This window comes from Trichosurus vulpecula, chromosome 2, assembly GCF_011100635.1.
Source record: "Trichosurus vulpecula isolate mTriVul1 chromosome 2, mTriVul1.pri, whole genome shotgun sequence".
Lineage (NCBI taxonomy): Eukaryota > Metazoa > Chordata > Mammalia > Diprotodontia > Phalangeridae > Trichosurus > Trichosurus vulpecula.
Genome location: NC_050574.1, coordinates 351,996,403 through 352,013,184, shown reverse-complemented (window position 1 = coordinate 352,013,184; position 16,782 = coordinate 351,996,403). Strand labels below are relative to the sequence as shown.

The following is a 16,782-nucleotide window of genomic DNA, read 5'->3' as shown; positions in this document are numbered from 1 at the left end:
CGTACTTACTTCCATATCCTCTGCCATGGATGTTAGAAAAGAAGTTGCAATTATTTTCATGATAGTAGCTTTACAAGTACGTATCCTGAGCAATATAAGCTGCAATATAAGATGACCAAATGTCCCATAAAATGATTTTTCTTGTTGCCTTTGAAAGCATGATAAAACTAACTCCACCAACTTCTTTATTTGTCTCTCCATAAAAGACCTGTGAACCATCCTTTCAATTAGCTGCAACTCCTTTTGTTGCCTGGTTTCATTTATGGCAAGAAGAGATAGTAGTATATCTGTTTTTTAGTCAGAACACATTTAGAGGAGCTAATATTAAAGAGAGGGTATTAAAAACTACCATTTTCCCTTATTATCTTCTGCCCCCCTTTCTGTCACCATCACTGCCAATGTGAAGGGGGATAAAAGATGGTAAGCCATTAGATATTTTTCTTTGTTTCATGCAGTCATGGCCAAGGGATTTATTTCTTAGTGGCCGATCTGGTTACTGTAAAGTGCTGGTACACAGTAAGTATTATATAAATGTTAACTATTATTATTATTAACTATTATTCTTACTGAGATGAGCTTGATGGTGAGTTCATACTTAGCTAGGTCGGTTCTTGGAAAGATATAATCATGAATTCAAAGATATAACCATATAGAAATTGTAGACCCATAGACAAAAAGAGATTGATAGATAATACATGGGTGATAGACACAATAGATAAATAATAGATTATACAGATGACAGATGACAGGCACAGATAGAGAGATGGCAGAAAGACAGATAAACGACTTAACATCGATTAAGTACTTCCTAAGTGCTAGGTTCTGCGCTGAATGCTAGAAAGAAAAGCGAGCAAGACAGCTTCTGACCTCCAGGTGCTTCCTTTCTAATGCTAAGAGAAAGATAACACTAGGAGGAGCTGGACATGGGGAGGCACATCCTGAGGCATCCCATGGAGATGGCCAGAAAGTGGAGCGAGGCACAGTTCGAGACAAGATAAGGCAAAAGCTCTTCTATCAGCACCATGGAACCCAAAGATAGACTCCAATATTGGTGACGCAGATCTAGGGGTGGGGATGGATGAGGATGATAGGACTGAGCACAGGCAGTATGGTGGGAGTACAGATGATAGAGAAGTTTTTCTTGTATTCTTCTTTTGCACTGAATGAAAATAAAAGGCCCCAAAATGAATGGCTGGACTTGGCCTCATAGTGAAGCCATACTTTTTAATGATCCCTCTACTATGGTTAGAGAGGTGAGTCAGTTAACACTACATTCAGAACTCACCAGCTGGAATAATTCCTGAGTTCCAAACAGTATAAGTTTTATGTACTATGTAAATATGTATCTATGTTTCAGATAATGACACTAGTTTAAACTAGTCAGTTAAAATTACATTGCTAAGCTATTTCATTTGAAATTAATTGAAAATCACTATGAAATTGCATACTTTGTTTTTTAAATTATGTTTATTTCTTAAACACCTACTTTTAATTTTGAGTTCCAAATTCTTGCCTTCCCTCTAGCCCCTCCTCCACCCATTAAGAAGCCAAGCAATATGATATCAATTATACATGAAGTTAAAATTGCATAACTTTGAACAACTTTGTAGTCCTTTCAGATTTAAGATCTATGAAATTATCCAAAGATTCATTATAGTCTGACTTGGATTCCATACATAAAAATATGTGATACAAACCATGATGATTCTTTTTATTAGTGATTAATATGACACACATAAACACATATATCACCCTGCCACTAATATTGTGCTGGTCAGATAACCTGATTTCAAATGATACAGGTCTGAAAATTCAAGTTTTAGGACAAAGGATATTCACTAGAACTTGAGGACTTTCATAGGCTCAATGTGATAAATCTACTATTTATCTGTGAAATTAAATCATGGTCAAATAACTCAAGGAGCACTTTCCCTTCTAATCAACCTTGTTCCTATAGTTCTGTTCTTATTGACACTATTTCTATATAATATTAAATTATATTTACTAGAAAGGCAGCATGGTTTAGTGGAGAGCAATGTGGCCTTGTTTTCAAGTCCTGCCTTTGATACCTGGTAGCCATGTGACCCTGAATAAATCATTTAACTTCTCAATGGCCCCTTGGATCCTATAAGAATTAAAGATGAGTTACAGATCCTTATCAGTGAAGAGAACTTCTGCCCTGAAAATTACCCATACTGATGAAATCACAAATATACACACACACACGATGCACATATATATACACAATTATGCACATGCATATACATGTATATATATTTACTTAATATTTGTATATACCATTCTGACATATATATGTAAATATGTACATAAATATATAGATAACTAGATATACCTATAAAATATACAGAAACTGTGATAGAAAAACCAACTAATACATATGGATATATGTGTATGTATGTATATGCATACGTGTGTGTATAATATGTATGGATAGAGAGACAGACAGACATATAGTTCTGCTCTTGTGATTCCATCATCATGGATAACTCCCCCACACTGTGGTTTGTAGATTTTTTATAAACCTTAACTTAGCTGATGGTAGTCTACATGTGATCCAATGACCAACAAGGAGACATGCCACTGGAGGAACTGAACTTTATCAGCCTTAACATTCTCATCATAAGTGCCACTAATTGAAAGGATGACTTGCATGTTCTCCTTGGGGACGTAAATAAAAGTACTGGTGGAACTGGTTTTACCATGCATCCAAAGGCACTAAGAAATATCATAAATAAATGTGATATATGCATTTGTGGCATCAATATGAGAAAAAAAAAGTCAGCCATAATGCACCTTGGGCACATTCCTGTTTTGTCTTGTCTCAAACTTGCCTGTTGCTCTATATTCTCTTAGGTTCCCATCTATCTCTGGGTTGTACTGTTGACCCATCTCCACAGGACCTTGTTTACCATGCCATTGAAACCTCTTCACCCTGGAAGCTCACTCTACCCCCTCACCCCCTACCCCAATTACCTTACCTCTCAACTCTTGCCCCTGCCACCTCACTATTTCTCACACTGGAAGATTGGAAGTACCTTCCACCACTTAGATCTCTTCCCCCGATTATCTGGTTCCTCCAGGAACCTCCATTTTAAGAAGGCCCAGGGCAAACAGGTCTCCACTCTCCTCCAGGTTGTACTGCACTGCTGACTAAACAGAATTTTCTCTACCATGCCCTTGTCACGAGACCTTCAACTTCTCTGCTCTACTGCATCTCACCCAGCCTTTTCAGCTCCCTTTTATGGCTTGTCATCCTCCATTAGAATGTAAGCATCTTGAGGGCAGGGACTCTGTTTTATTTTTATTACCAGTGCTTATGACTGGCACATAGAAAGCATTTAATAAATGCTTGTTGACTTGAAATTCCTTCATAGAACCCATCTGATATTCCTTTCTCTCTTTTTCTCAGATCCCATTCCTCTTGCCACCACTGAAGAGTCAGTGCAAGTCTGTGAAATGATCTGGGTCCCTCCATCCCTCCATTCTGTTGGTATAGGAATGTGACTTCTTCTCCTGCCCTACTGGTTTATCTCTTTCTCCTAGGTGCATATGTCTCTGAACCATATAATTCCAGACCCCTTGCTTCTCATTCGAACTTCCTTTCCTCTCCCTCTAAAACTCGGCCTTGTTCCACCTCTCATCACACATCCAACCCAGAATTACAAATACAATTGATATAATAGGGCTGTTTCAATCAGGAAATTTTCAAAAATCTGGAAAGACCAAATCTTAGCTTCTAATAGTTAACAAAAATGGACTAAGATTGAATAAAAGTTTCTTGATCTTTCAGTTGGGAACCCAGGCAGAGCGGGGAAAAGCAAAACATAACTGCAAATTTTTGTTTTTAAAAGGAGACTAAAAATAACTTGTGATCAAGAGCTCTTAACTACTGTTCATGCTTAACTATATATAGCACTCACAAAGGCGGCTATTTCAGAGCCAAAAGGAAAAAGAGAGGCTACTATTACCTCTTCCCTGCAACATTCTTAGCATCTTTCATCTTTATATGCTCCAAGCTTCTGTAAACTATTCCTTTCAACACCTGTATGAAATTGGTCAGGATTATTTTTGCCAGCCTATGGATGGCAAAATAAAAAGGTTAAATGACTCACTTAAGGGTAGGGGAATCAGTAGCAGATCCGGAAATCAAACTAAGATCTTTCTTTCTGCCAACCTAATCTATGGGATACACACAATAGTTTCCCAAAGACTCATTTTCCAAAATTATTTTAGGTTTTCCCAGTGACAAGTTAACACAAATCTCTCTCTCTCTCTCTCTCTCTCTCTCTCTCTCTCTCTCTCTCTCTCTCTCTCTCTCTCTCATACTTATACATGCCAAAACACAGAAGCAAACCTAAACACTGAAAAAAACTGACTCAAGATGACAGTATAGAAAATTCCTTAATTATAGATCAAGAAGATGATGGTGTTACGGGTGACTTAGAGAGCACAGCTAAGCTAATTATATATGATTAAGAGCTCATTCTGGTGTTACTGGCCAATTGGGGAACCATGTGAAGACTTGAAGTCGCCTGAATTATATACATTGGCTGCCATTTCTCAAAGCACCCTTAAACAATAAATGAACAAATAACTTTCTTTCTCAATGACACAATCAAGTTCTCTCAAATGGAAATTGTACGGGCTAAAATGAATACTTTTGCTTCTTCTACTAAAACCCATGTAAGTCTGATTGCTTTAAAAAGGTAAAAGGGAGAAAGTGCTGATAGTTTCTGTTCCCTCCCACAAAAATCACAAAGAAACAATTTTTCTTCTTTATCGCATATACAGCTAAATGTGAACAGTAGCAAAGACTCACAGAACTGGGGGAATGAAAGGATATTAAGAGAAAAATCTAACTGGAGGTCATACAGCCCAGCACCTTCATTTAACAGATGAGGAGAACGAAGTTAGAAGTGCTTAAGTGATTTGCCCAAAGTCGCACAGCTAGCAAATGTTTAAAGCCACATTTGAACTCAGAAAAATAAGTCTTCCTACTCCAGGCCTGTCACTCTGCCCACTGAGCCACCTAGTTGCCAGAAATGGGTGCCACTAATCAATACATAAATGTTACATTAAAATTATAGCTAAAAATAAAAGAAGTATGGAGTCAGAAGTAATGAGTTTAAGTCTAGCTCGGATGTTAGTGATCGTGGGCAAGTCTCGAATTTTCTAAGCCTTAGTTTTCCCTGGGGTAGTAGTGCTTATGCTATCCATGTGACAATATTGTCAAGAGTTCAAATGCATTGTTTGTAAAAGGTATACCTTAAAGTCCCTTATAAATGCTATTGTTAAATGAATTTTTAAAAGTCTAAAAGCAGGCTTTTTAAGTATTCCTGTGAAGTTTGATTGTTTTGAGTTTGGCCTTGAGCCCTGATTCTATCATGTAACATAATAGCAATCTCTTTCAGCTCCTTGCTATCCATAAATTGGAGAAACGTGCTTTCCAAATCCTCCTCCAAGTAAAAGATAAAAACAGTGAGTGCAACAGCCCTGAGATGCTGCTAGAGACCTCCTTCCATGCTGATACCACATTGAGGGCAATGCTGTTCTACCAGCAAAGAATGAACTGACCACAATCAAGAAGGCAGGGGAGGTGGCTACAAGAGTGACCGTACACAGCCGCTATTGCCAATGGTCCTAGTGAGAGCCCCAACAGCTAAAATCAGAAGTACCCAGACCACTAGGCTGGGGCCTATTAGAGTCTACTATGACTTATCTGTATTAGAGACAGTAAAAAGTCTAGTGAGACCTCCGTGTCACAGAGTGCAGCACTGGTGACTCTGGTTACCTCGTTACTTTGGCTACCTAGTAAGCTCTGGGCTTTCCCAGGATGTTTGTTCATGTTCTCTTGGGCTATGTGCATCCCTTGAGTGGGGGCTGGAGGAATGGGCGAGAACTTCTCTACTGGGATGTACTTAATATACACGTAGCTTTTAAACGCAAAAATCACCAGAGGCTAAGTAAGCAATGGGCAACTCCAGTGTCATAAGGTCAGAGAGGGCTGTGTCCTCAAACATTCTACGTAATCCTTTATTTTCTCAGGCATGCCTGTGTCAAAGGTTGTGGACTATTTTGGTGGTCATTTGTCTTGGGATCCTGACATCATCTAATAATGATACCATCCAGCCCACGTGTCACCATTTTGTCCAGAAGAATTTCATGAGACTTTATACTTAAAGTCCTTTACCATTATCTATCAAATTTTATAAATAAAAAGTTCAGTTACAGCTTCCTTTTCTCCTATATCTGAACTTCCAACTTAGAACTTAAGAAATAGTGTATTTGGTGTCAAACTTATATGTGCATATATGCATATGTATACATGTACATCATGTGTAATTTACACATAGGTATATGTGGATATACATATGTATATATTTTTACACATATACATATGGGTATTATATATATATTCAACTCTCATATAGAGATAGAGAAAGGTGTATATAAATATATATATATATATATGGAGAGAGAGAGAGAGAGAGAGAGCAATCTAGATAGATTGCTCTGAGAGAAAGAGTGACAGATGAGAGAGACAGAGAAAGCCTAGATAAGTTTCCCTCACTTTGTATAAACAGATGTGTTTTTGAAAAGTTGTGCACAAACTGAGTTTTCATAAAATGAATTATATTCTAAGTGTACCTTGGGCTAACTCCTGTGGAAGAGTGAAGAATTTAGAAAACCCCCTAAAGCCTCAAAAGGCACTTATCAGTGCTCAAGCATGACGTTACAGGCATGGCACCACGTAAGACACATGACCAGGGAGCATGATCAAAATCCATGCAACAACAAGCAATATTAACCCGATAGAATGTTCTCCAGAACTGATTACTGTGTCTAGGTTATCAGTGTCAAAGTAAGATGGATTATGTATGAATGTTTATTAAAATTCTTATTCTTACTAACAGTAATGGTAGTACTATATAATAATAAGAATAATTATAGTAATAATAAGTAATGTAATAATATAGTAATATAGTTTTGTAGTAATATAGTAGTAACAATATAGGGTAATAGTAATAATAAAATACCCCTAACATATCTGTTTTGAAAGAGGCTGAAAAAGAGCAGGTAGGTAGGAAGAAAAAGAAGAGAAAACAGTCTATGGAACCCCAAGAAAGAGCACTTCTTTAGAAGGAATGGCTGACCCAACAACAACTGCAGAGAAGCAGAATGAGGACAAAAAAGGAGCCACCAGATTTAGCAGTTAAATCTTTCGAAACCTGGGAGGGAACGATTTCGATGGATTGGTTTCCTATTTACAATGATAATCACTTTCATTTTCATATGGCTTTAAGGTCTGTTTGCAAAGCAGTACTTAAAGTTTTCTAATTGAAAATGTCATAGTTGGCCACTCACAACCCTCCAACACAAATCTTCCTGGACTCTGGAAGTTCCTTTAAAAAAAATCACCAGAGTATTGACCTATATTTTAGAGCTCTTCCCAAATGGCAGATATTTTACCTCTAAAATGAGGGGGATGAAAGAAAATGGAATTGTCTAAATTGCTCCAGCGGCAACTCCTCACAGAGCTAACCTAAAAACTGAAAGAGGTTAGTTGGCAGCCCAGTCCCTCCACAATTGATTCCACTCCAGTATCCGAAGGTGTGGTGAGAGGAACTACTGGACCCAGCCTTTGTCTGCTTCCATTTTAATTTACATTTATTCTAGATTTAACATATACCAAATGAAATTAGCATTTCCATATGAAAAGTAGACCAGAAAATGATGATTGTACATGAAACTGTGAATCTCAATTACATAGCAGTGTGTGATGGAACCCTTCAGCGATTTGGTAAAGCCTACAGACCTTTTTTCTGAATTATGTTTTAAAATAATTGAATAAAATGCTAAATTTCAGTTAAAAGCTAGTGAAAATGAAAATGCCATTCTCCCCCCATTCAAGTTGAGAGAACCCCAGAAATCTATCCATGGACCTCATGAGACCCCCTGGTTAAGAACCCTTTGTGTAGAGCTTGCTTTTCTTAAGTATATAATAAATTCAACATGTAACTTTCAAAACTCTCTAGTTTGTCTTGATTTATTCTGGCCTTTCTTGTGTTCTGTTCTCTTTTTAGTAAGGAAGGGGAAAGATTGTCCCCAGCTCCCTCTACCTCTCACAATTCCCAAAAACTTTTTTGGGGGAAAAAACACAAAATAGACAAACAAAACCATAGTTATAAATATGCATAGTCAAGTCATATAAATTTCCCCAGTGGAACTTTCCAAAACTGTTTGTCTAAGTCTGTAACTTGAGTCTGACATCTCTGCCAGGAGTTGAGTACAACGCTTCTTTCGCTGGGGACCAAGCTTTTGAAGCAGTCTGTTACAGCCAACAACCAAAGGCTCTAATACATGGGAGGAGTGGGAGCAAGAGAGTAAGGGAGGGTGGGCAGAAATAATATTGAAAAATACAATACAAAACTACCAACACTGGAGCTCAGAGGAGAACATTTCAGAGACAGAAATAAATGCAAGTAAACATTAATTTTGTGAATAGGGAAGAAGAGAGCTGTAATGTATTTTGCCATGGAAAAAAGAGGACGAAAACCAGACAAAGAAGCGGCAAGACTACTAGAACTGAAATCAAAAGATCAGGGTTCAAAACCCACTCACCACCTGTTACTTGGGCTAAATCATTACCTTCATTTCTTTATCTGTCAAATGATAGGGTTGTACTAGATGATCTCTCAAGTGCCTTCCAAATCTAAACTAAGCTCCCATGATGGTGTCAGTTTGTGCTACAGATATCAAATTATCAGTCTTAACACAATGCCTTATGTGAACTGCTGAACAGAACAATATAAATTGGCAGAGGCTAAATAAAACCTCCTTGACTTCCTTTTAGCAAACTAGATCCATATTATCATTCTACCTGCCTCCTGCCAATATAAATCTAAGAATATCACTTTGACAGATAAATAAAAAATGTATTGGAACAGTAACAGCTATCACTTGATATATGTAATTTAAGTGAATGAAATTTAATTTCGTACAATTCGTCCCAGAAAAGAGATAAATCCGCATTTTTCCCCAACTAGCTTAAGCCATTTTTTACCCAAGCTCACTAACAGGGATAATTAAATTTGAAAAGATCAAATGTATTGATTGAGCTAGGGGCCCCTAGATACTTCCTAGAAGAATGAAACTGATGAAAAGGAAACATCACTTTGGTATTTATTAATGCATGGGTGGACAGATTTATAGGGAAAGTCTCAGACCTGGTGGAGTTCATTTTTAAAAATATGATCTACAGGGCAGTCAGGAATCAAGGGTAAAAGCCTTTGAGAAATCCATTGGTGTGCAAGCAGTGTGCTGGCTACAGAAATCCATAATTTTTAATATTAACATCTGCATGAGAGATCAAAATGCCCCAGGATATCAACTCTTTTTGGAAAAGACTTTTCCTCCTATGAAAAAGTAAGCAATATAATAAAAAGGCACATTAAACATTCAAAGTTGCCAAACTGATGATTTCTTGGCTCTACGTGCATGGTTAATCTGGTCAAACTTTATGATATGCAAACTAAATCATTATTAAGCTCTCTATATCAAATGATATACAAAGCATATGTACACATTTATGTTTACAGACACAAACGTATGTGTCCCTAGGTGGATAAGAGGACATGTCATTATTTCTAAATATTATGTCAGTATTTCCAAATATCTATGATACCTTCCAGGAGAGTATTCCTTTCAATGATTCAAATCACAGCCAGCAGCCCCCAACTCCCAGAAGATGGTTTTATGAGTTGTCTGGCAAAAGAAATTCAGCCACTGTTTGGCTGACCTCTGTGTGATAAATCCTTCCAAACTCCACTACACAATATCCATATAATATATTTCTGGTCCATATTTGAAACTTTTCCAAATTGGCCTTTGAGTCTCTGGAGTTCCTGACATTCTCTGAAGAGGAATCAAAGTAGGAATTCGGTGTACTTGTACATATGCACATACGTGAGTACTGTACTGCCCCTTTTGTACCTAAGAAGTTTGGTTGTTTTTTGAAAGGGGCAGAAAATAATCTATTTTGTAAAGAAATTTTGTAAAGAAAATGTACAAAGTCAACTTGTGAAGGGTGTAAGGTATTTCCCCCTCTAATTTGCCTTTGATAAGGGGCAAAAGGAGGCCTTTTGTGTGAGAAAAAAAAATTGAAAAAAATTCACACGAAAAGAAAAATAATTTTCAAGTAAAATGTCAGAGACACAGACAATTAGGAGGACAAAAGAGAAAACTTAGAGGACCTGTTGTGGGGAAGAAATGCCTGAGCTTGTGGGCACTATAACTCCTCAGTTCATTTGCATGTGATTAATTCAATTAGAGTTTGAGATGTTAAAATATATTTTAAAAAGTAAATTAAATAACTATTTAGAGGCTATTAGATGATTAAATCAGGGTGACTTCATAACTAACAGAAAATTAGATTTTGTCAATTTGACTTTATAAAGACAAGATAGATTGTGAGTGCCTGGAGGCTCTTACTTGAGTCACTGCGGGCACTGAAGAAACCAGAAGAAAAGACCCAAATGGAGGGAACTGAACTATGAAGACAACAGGAGGCAATTATTACTACAGGGAAGTCAGTTTACAGATAGGTTTCAGCTTACGTGATAGAAGATGCTGATTGGCTGAAAGAAGTTTGAAGCTCATTGAATTTAGAAAACTAAATTCTGCTTTTTGTTCTCCAGCACCATGTAGAGCCTAAAAAAGGTATAACTTCTCAGAAGTGCTAACTGCTCTCTACTTCTGGTTTAATAAGGAGAAACACAAGGGAAAAGAAAAGTTCTGTCTTTGTTTTGCTCTTAAAAGACACTGACTTGAAATTACAATATCCTATTGAATGAAGACCTTGATGGGCTTGTCTGCATTACCCAGAAAGTCAACTTGAGGAGTTTTGCAATTCTCTACCTGAAGGAACACTATCTCAGTGTTCTTTTAAGGATTGTGAATTAAAGGACACTTGCATTGCCTCATCAGTTAGAGAATAGAAAAGAAGCAGATTTGCCTTACGGGAAAGCAGTGACGATGAGAAGGGGTACAGTGAGAAGATAAGCAATTTTGTGAGGTGTACAGTCTTCATGAAAAGACCAAGAACATAAAAGCCTACAGTCCAGAGTTGTGAGCAGCCCTGAGTAGCACATGGATGGTCCTATGTGTCTTCTTGCTAGGTTTCTGTAAGTGTGTTCTCAATTTCTCCCTGGAATACTATGTGCATTGGGAAGTATGACTTGGATTTATGTGTAGACTGTAATATGTTGGCAATTCTTGCATTTGCTTTCCATTGAGCAATGGTGATGTACCTATTATATGTGTTTTTGCCTTACTATTAAGTAACCATTTTCTATTTGAGAGTTAATGGGGGGGGGGGCGCCTAGATGGCACAGCAAGTAGAGCACCAGCCCTAGAGTCAGGAGGACCTGAGTTCAAATCCAGCCTCAGATACTTGACACACTTACTAGCTGTGTGACCTTGGGCAAGTCACTTAACCCCAATTGCCCTGCCTTCCCCCCTCAAAAAAGGTAATGGTAAAGGGGAAAGGACCTATTTGTACAAAAATATTTATAGTGGCTCTTTCTGCGGAGAAAAAGAATTGGAAATTGAGGATATGCTCATCAATTGGGGAATGGCTGAACAAGTTGTGGAATATGATTGTAATGGAATATCACTGCACTATAAGAAATGATGAGCAGGCAGATTTCAGAAAAATCTGGAGTTATATGAACTGATGCAAAGTGACATGAGCAGAACAAGGAGAGCATTGTACACAGTAACAGGAATATTGTACAATGATCAACTGTGAATGAATTAGCTATTCTTAGCAATACAATGATCTAAGACATTTCCAAAGGACTCATGATGAAAACTGCTATCCACTTTCAGAGAAAGAACTGATGGAGTATGAAGGCAGACTGAAGCACACTATTTTTCACTTTCTGTATTTTTTTATGTTTTTTTTCCCTTTGGATCTATGTCTTCTTTCACAACATGAATAATATGGTAATATGTTTTGCATGATTGAACACGTATAACCTATAACAAATTGCTTACTGTCTCAGGGAGAGGGGAGATAAGAGGGGGAGAGGGGAGATAAGAGGGGGAGAGAGAAAATTTGGACCTCAATTTTTTAAAAATTAACGTTAAAAACTGTCTTTATATGTGACTGGGGGAAAATAAAATACTATTTTACCCTATATTTACTGGGGGAAAATAAAATACTATTATACCCTATATTTACCCTTAGGATTCTGAGAGAGTCTGAACTGTAGTTACATGGTGGTGGTCTTTCTCTGGGAGTTCAGGCTGCTAATATGAGTGCAGGTTGGGGTGAATGAGCCAGCCTAGACACAGTGTAGGGAGATATGCCCTTTGCAAGAGGCAACATTATCAGGGCATATTAAGTGTACCACACAGGTATTATAGTTGCAAATATATGAAAGGCAATGGTGTAGTAGATAGGAAACTGGTCTCACAGTCAGGAAGACCCGCGTTCAAATTTTGCCTCTGATATATACTGGCTTCATGACCCTGGGGCACTCATAATAAGTCACTTCACCTTTCAGTGCCCCCAGACAATTCCCTAATACCATAAATTGCTGAGCAGGCCTAGATTTCAATAGTGGAGACATTCTCCTCCTTGAGAGTTTCCTTTATCAATGAAATCACAAGTCCACCCCTTAGCCCCCCACCAAAAAAAGGAATAGTCACAAACATACATAATATAAAATGCATCTGACAAAGGAAATGTATAAAAGAATTACAGTCTTTCAATGAGACTTTCATACAACAGCCAAAGTATCTGAGAAGCACTGAAGTTAAAAAACAAATTCTCACTTCTGTTGATTATCTTATTTAATAGGTTCCCAGAATAGTACCACCATTGAACCACCATTACCGCCAAATGTTTGCCACGCATGGTTACTTTTTAGCAACCTCCCTGCCAATTCAATTTGAATTTTGTTTACATTATAAAGGTCCCTGCTATCAAAATCAATTTCTTCACCTTGACAAAAATGTCATTTTTTTTGGCTTTCAAGCCCATTGGTTTGAAAATGAAAATCTCTATGAAGATAATTTGAAGGAAATGGAGTTACCTGGGTCTGTAGAGGCAGTAAGACAGGTGCTTGGTTTGAACTCTTTTGGTCTGGATGAATATCCTCATCCGGGGGTCAAAATACAACACAGATGTGTAGGCTCTGAATGACCATCGTTCTGGGAGACTGGAATATAAAACATTGAAGACCATAATGTGGAGGGGGTAATGTGAACATCACTTGGAGAAGAGAGAAAAATCTGATGTGTAATAAAGGAATATGCTGTGTGAGTTTACAGAGGTCACTACGGGAAGCTTCAGTGCATTAAAGAGGCATTTGGCTAATGGTGCTGCAAACATGAGCCATTTCTATAATTCTCCAATATTTCGTTTAGTGGCCCTCTAAATGTCTAACATGGCACAGATGATAAATGGTGCATTCACATTTGAACTGTTATTGAACTTCTGTAGCGAACCGTCATCCGATTCTGGGTAAGAAACTTCTAGCATTCCATGAAGGAATGATTGGTTTGGTTCTGGGTAGAATGTCTACCAGAGCAGAGTAAACTTGGCTGGACTGAGGGTGACCTTCCAGTGGCTCAGCTGCCACTAAGGCATAAAGATCTGCCCCTCCCCCCTTTTACATGCACCCTTACAGGGCATTTTTGCATTTTCTGCCCAACATGTGTCATATAAAGGACTAAGATCTGTACCTATGATTTATTTCACTGGTCTAAGGAACCCCCAGGGAAGAAACTCAGTCTACCAATGTAGATCAGGAATTAATAGCATCTTAGAGAGTTGCCTGGGGCCTTGACCCACATAATGACGTATCAGAGGAGCAGAGGTCTTCCTGACTCACAGGCCAGCTCTCTATCCACCTGCCTTTCCTTCCCAATCTATCTCATATGTTACTACTTTATATACATTTGTACTCATCCATTTTATATCTGTGATGTATATTTTTGCACATGTATATCTTGTCTCCTCAACATAAGTGCCTTATAAGCAGTGATTCTCTTTTTCTTTTTTATTCTTCTTTCTTCCCTCCCTCTCTTCTCCTTCCCCCACTCTCTCCCTTCCGTCCTTTCCCCTTTCCCTTCCTTTCTACTTTCCTTCCTTTTTCCTTCCCTTCCTTTCTCTTTTCCTTTCTTCCTTCCATCCTATCTTTCTTTACTCTTTCTCCTTCCTTTCCTTTCCTCTTCCTCCCTTTTTTGCCTTCTCTCCTTTCCCCTTTCCTCTCTTCCCTCCCTCCCTCCCTTCTTTCTTTTGCTTTCTTTCCTTTCACTGTTTCTCTCTTTTCCCTTCCTTCTTTCCTTTCTTCCCTTTTTTCCTTCATTCCTTCTTTCCCTTTCTTTCTTTCCTTCTTTTTCTCCTTCCAGTTGGGTAACTCAGCTCGTCCTCTCCCTCTACTTCTCCTCTCTAAAGGAAGATAAATTTTGATGGCCAGAAGCTGCCCACTTAACTTGAGGGGTTTACAGGCTAGATTTCTTTCTTTCTTCCTTCCTTTCTTCCTTTCTTTCTTTCCTTTCTTCCTTCCTTCTTTCCTTCCTTTCTTCTTTTTTTCCTTTCCTTCCTCTCTCCCTCACCCCCCCCTTTCTTTCATCTTCTTTCACAAAACCTTACCACAATAGGTCCCTGCCCAGGCTCCACTTAATGGCTGGATTTTGGGCCCTCCTGGCTTAGAGCGAATGTCAATGGTAACCTTTTCTCTTTGGAACAGTGACCCTGAGGGTCTTCCCCTCCCAGCTTTATTTTTTTTTCAAATTAAAGGGGCCATCACTTGACTCACTTCTTAAAGAGGCCTATTCACTGAATGGGTGTTATCTCACTCTAAGTGAGTACATGAAAAGGCCTTGGCCTAAAAAGGCCAAGATCTCCCATTGCATCCTGGGTCATCTCCAGTCATCCTGACAAATACCTGGTCACTGGATCCAGATGGCTCTGGAGGAGAAAGTGAGGCTGGAGGCCTTGCACAGCCCTCCCTCACTCAAATCAAAGTCAACTGCCAGTCATATCATCATTTCCCTGATGCCATGGTCCTCTTTGAAAACAAAGGACAAACACAACCTTCTCCTGCTCTACAGCACCTAACACAAAACCTAGCACATAACAGATACTTAATAAGTACATGTTGGTTGATTTAAATGACCTACATGAAGTTGAATACAACCAAAGTTGAAATGATCAGAATGCAGGAAAAAAAGGAGCTAATTAAAATTTCATAACTTGTTCCATTTCTGAACTATGAAGTAGCTAACCAGATTTTCATCTGTTTAAAATATATCTAAGCAAAATGTCAACAAAAAGAAGTAGTTTAAGAGAAAAGTTACAAGCCACTCAAAGTAATGAAAATGGTTCTTCCAGCCATAACTATGGCATTGCTAGGTAACACTATGCTAATAATCATTCAAAGCCGTGATTTTTATTGTGTTCCTAAGTTAGCTCAGATGGGGCATCCGCTAGAAACACTCTGCACTACTTTATAGCTTGTCAATTTAGGCACACATTGGCAATAAGGAAGTTCATTTCCAAATATTACTTAGCAACAATTTCATATCATTGTCTGACATTATTCTAAAACCTGTCTATACCTTTAAAGGGGTTACTCTGGTTATCTTGATCTTGAGATATAGTAGGTTCCAAGAAACAGTAGGCCCCATGAGAATGCAGCAGTAGGTTTCATAGGGGCATGCCTTCTTTCTTTTCTTTCTTTCTCTCTTTCTTCTTCTTCTTCCCCTCTCTCTCTCTCTCTCTCTCTCTCTCTCTCTCTCTCTCTCTCTCTTTCTCTCCCTCCCCCCCCTTCCCTTTCTCTCCCCCCCTTCTTCTCTTACTAGAAAAATTTCTTTTCTCTCCTTCCCACCGACATCCCTACTGAGGAAGAACAAAGAAAAACAAAACCCCCATAATACAGTTAAACAAAATACCATGTCCAAAAAATGTCTCATTCTGCTTTCTGGGTCTACCCCCTCTCCTCCCTATTCCCATTTTCTTCCCTTTCCCTTTTTTTGTAAAAAGCTATACCCTGGTATCACATAATAAAACCCAATGAGAAGAGCACAGATGCTTAAGAATGCAGCCATGAAACTTCATGACTGATCATGGAGACCTTAACCAGGTATTTGGTCTTGAGGGATGCAGAAGGACCCAACCAGCAAATTTCCCAAAGAGGAAAGGGAATGATTGGTACTTCTTCAAATTCCATCTTTTCTTCACTTCAACAGAAATCTGAAAAGCTCTCTAGTAACTTCAGGGGAACAGAAACCACTTCCAGGACATGTAGTAGGAATCAACATTCTGTCCTTATATCCTTGGGGAAGGCACTCAGACTTCAGAATCTAGGAACTAATGTGTCCCGGGGCAACTTGGGATCTAGAAGTCCCTTGGGAGGCTCGGGCAACTCAGTTCAACATTCACTAAGTGCCTACTATGTGCTACCACTTTTAAGCACTATGCTGGGTACTGTGGAGGATGGCAGTGGTTAAAATTGGTCCTCTGCTCTCAAGGCACCTAATGGTACAGTGGACAGTACGCTGGACCTAGGGTCAGAATGCCTGAATTCAAATCCAGCCTCACCTGCTTACTAGCTACATGACCCTTGGCAAGGGGTCTTTGATCACCTCAGTTCCTTCATTTGGAAAATGTGGATGATAATAGCATCTAACGCCCAGGGTTGTTGGGAGGATAAAATGTGCTCTATAAAAGCTACTTACCATCATTAT

At 38.5% G+C, this 16,782-nt stretch overlaps 1 protein-coding gene across 1 annotated transcript in view; it reads right to left on the bottom strand.

Annotated features, from left to right (window-relative positions):
• Window positions 1-16,782, bottom strand: part of MORC1 (MORC family CW-type zinc finger 1) — a 175,100-nt gene that overhangs the window by 120,675 nt on the left and 37,643 nt on the right. Inside the window, exon 8 of the mRNA XM_036744120.1 lies at window positions 13,122-13,247. Coding sequence (XP_036600015.1) covers window positions 13,122-13,247 — 126 coding nt within the window. The remainder of the gene's footprint in view (window positions 1-13,121; window positions 13,248-16,782) is intronic.